Genomic DNA, 2,043 nt, shown 5'->3' with positions numbered 1-2,043 from the left:
TCCTTTGAAAGTCTTTATACCTCCAAATTAAGAATAAACAGGGATGGGAGTAGTTATTATCTATTTTCCAAATTCTCTCTCTCCTACAGTCTATAAAAATGTTGCAGAATCCTAGACCAGGGTGAAAAATACTAGTCATGAGAATTTCTGGAGCCCAAGAGTTTCCGAAACTCCGTACCACCTGACTCGGCAATCTGAGCAGACACACACATGGTACAGGGAGCACAGATGTGGGGTGTTAGGAGAAAGCTGGTTCCAGCACCAAATCCAGTCATCAGGGAAGGAGGTGTGGTGGTGACACCTAATGCTTATTATTCAATTCTGCTCCAGTAGAACATGGTACCCAGGAGAACCCAAAACTAGAATAAAGAGAAAAAAATGAGGAAAAATAAATAAAAAAGTGTTTTAGAAACATCTCACACTTGGAGAAAAAAACAATGTTAGGTTCATTCAGACTTAGGTGACACTAGATTGTTAAGAGTAATCTTGCCGTAAGCAACATCACAGGGTCAGATGTGGCACTGAGCCCATCCTGCTCCGAAGCATCATCACTTTTAACTGGCTGCTCAGAGGCAACTTCCCTATTCCCCACTTTCGGACTCCAATTCCCATATTAGACTCCTTGTCTTCTGGGGATGCCCTTCTCACTTCTGTGCTTAAACTAGCCCCCTGGGGAGATTCTTTCCTCTTTCCATCAAGGCTAATTAAACTCTAGTGCATTCCTATTTCTAGTATGTATTATTTTAGGGTAAGAGTTTTTTGCTTCTAGTACTGAACTTCTCTTCCCAAGGGACTTCCCCTTTTTCCTAAAATACTTGTGACCTAGAATGGCTGAACCTGAAGAATGCCACAGAGCTCAAGATATCTGACTCAGGCAAGGAGTTAGAATATCTGGGCTCTGTTTTAGATCTGGTATTTACTCGCAGGTGACCTTAGCCATGTCACTTAACTTTCCTGAGCCTCAGTTTCTGCACCTGTAAAATAAATATAACGCCTTCTCTACCTAACAGAGCTAGAGGAGTAAATGAGATAATGAAATAATAATGTTTGTCTAATGGTTCATAGAATTTACGTGCATCAGCATTGCTCTAAGTGCTACATATACTCATATAACTGAAGTTAATGCTTCCAAAATCCTATGAAGAAATTGAGGCACCGAGAAGATAAGTAACTTACCCAAGGTTATGGAACTAGTAGACGGTGGAGCTGGGATCAGACCCAGGCAATCCACTTCAGAGTTTATCTGATCGACCATAGGAAAGCCCTTTGTAAGCAGTAGTGGACTGGACATGCTTAAGATCTCTTCTTTAGTACAATTCTCGAGAACCCTGTTGAATTTCTCTGTTCCCTGTAAAATGGGAGACTGGCTACCTATCTAGCTACTGTTGTGAAGTTTTAATATTAAAAGTATCTGAAATTCTTCCTTGTCCATGGCAGGCCCTCCATACATTTAGTTCCCTTCCCTTCCCTCTTCTGAATTTCAAAGGGGATTTACTAGGTCCAGAGTCCACTTGATCCTTGTGGAAATATCAAGGATTACAACTGGCTTGGAGTTCTAAGATACAAGACTTTAAGTGTTATCCCATAGTTCCTGTTAATGTAGCACAAATAGAAACTTCACAGTTACTATCTTCCATTCATTCAACAAATTACTGAGCCCTTACTGTGTGCTGTGCTAGGCACTGGGGGTACAAAGAGCAGCTGGTCCCCAGCCTTTTGGCAGAGTCAGACACATCACAGTGGAGTAGTTCCATGGTAGAGGTGTCCACAGGGTGTTATGGGAGTTCCTAGAGAGTGGATTGAGGGATCATACCTCTTGAAGGAGTTGACTACCCTCTCCTTCCTCTGTCACTCAGTTTTTCACCCCCTAACCCAGCATTTCTCAAAGCGTGGTAAAGAAAAACCCGAGGGACCCTTCCAGGGGTCCATGATGCCAAGACTTTTTGAATAACAATAGACTTTATTTGCCTTTTTCACTGTTTTCACAGTTACACTGATAGTACAAAAGCAACGGAAGGTAAAACTGCTGGAGCTGTTAGCATC

General features: G+C 42.0%; 1 protein-coding gene across 1 annotated transcript in view; it reads right to left on the bottom strand.

Moving 5' to 3' along the window:
- Nucleotides 1-311: 311 nt before the first annotated feature.
- Nucleotides 312-2,043, bottom strand: part of UPK1B (uroplakin 1B) — a 13,413-nt gene continuing 11,681 nt past the window's right edge. The window contains exon 6 of the mRNA XM_008582088.1: nucleotides 312-359. Within this exon, the coding sequence (XP_008580310.1) occupies nucleotides 312-359 (48 nt within the window). The remainder of the gene's footprint in view (nucleotides 360-2,043) is intronic.

This window comes from Galeopterus variegatus, unplaced genomic scaffold, assembly GCF_000696425.1.
Source record: "Galeopterus variegatus unplaced genomic scaffold, G_variegatus-3.0.2 Scaffold2516, whole genome shotgun sequence".
Lineage (NCBI taxonomy): Eukaryota > Metazoa > Chordata > Mammalia > Dermoptera > Cynocephalidae > Galeopterus > Galeopterus variegatus.
This window is presented reverse-complemented; position numbering and strand designations above follow the sequence as displayed.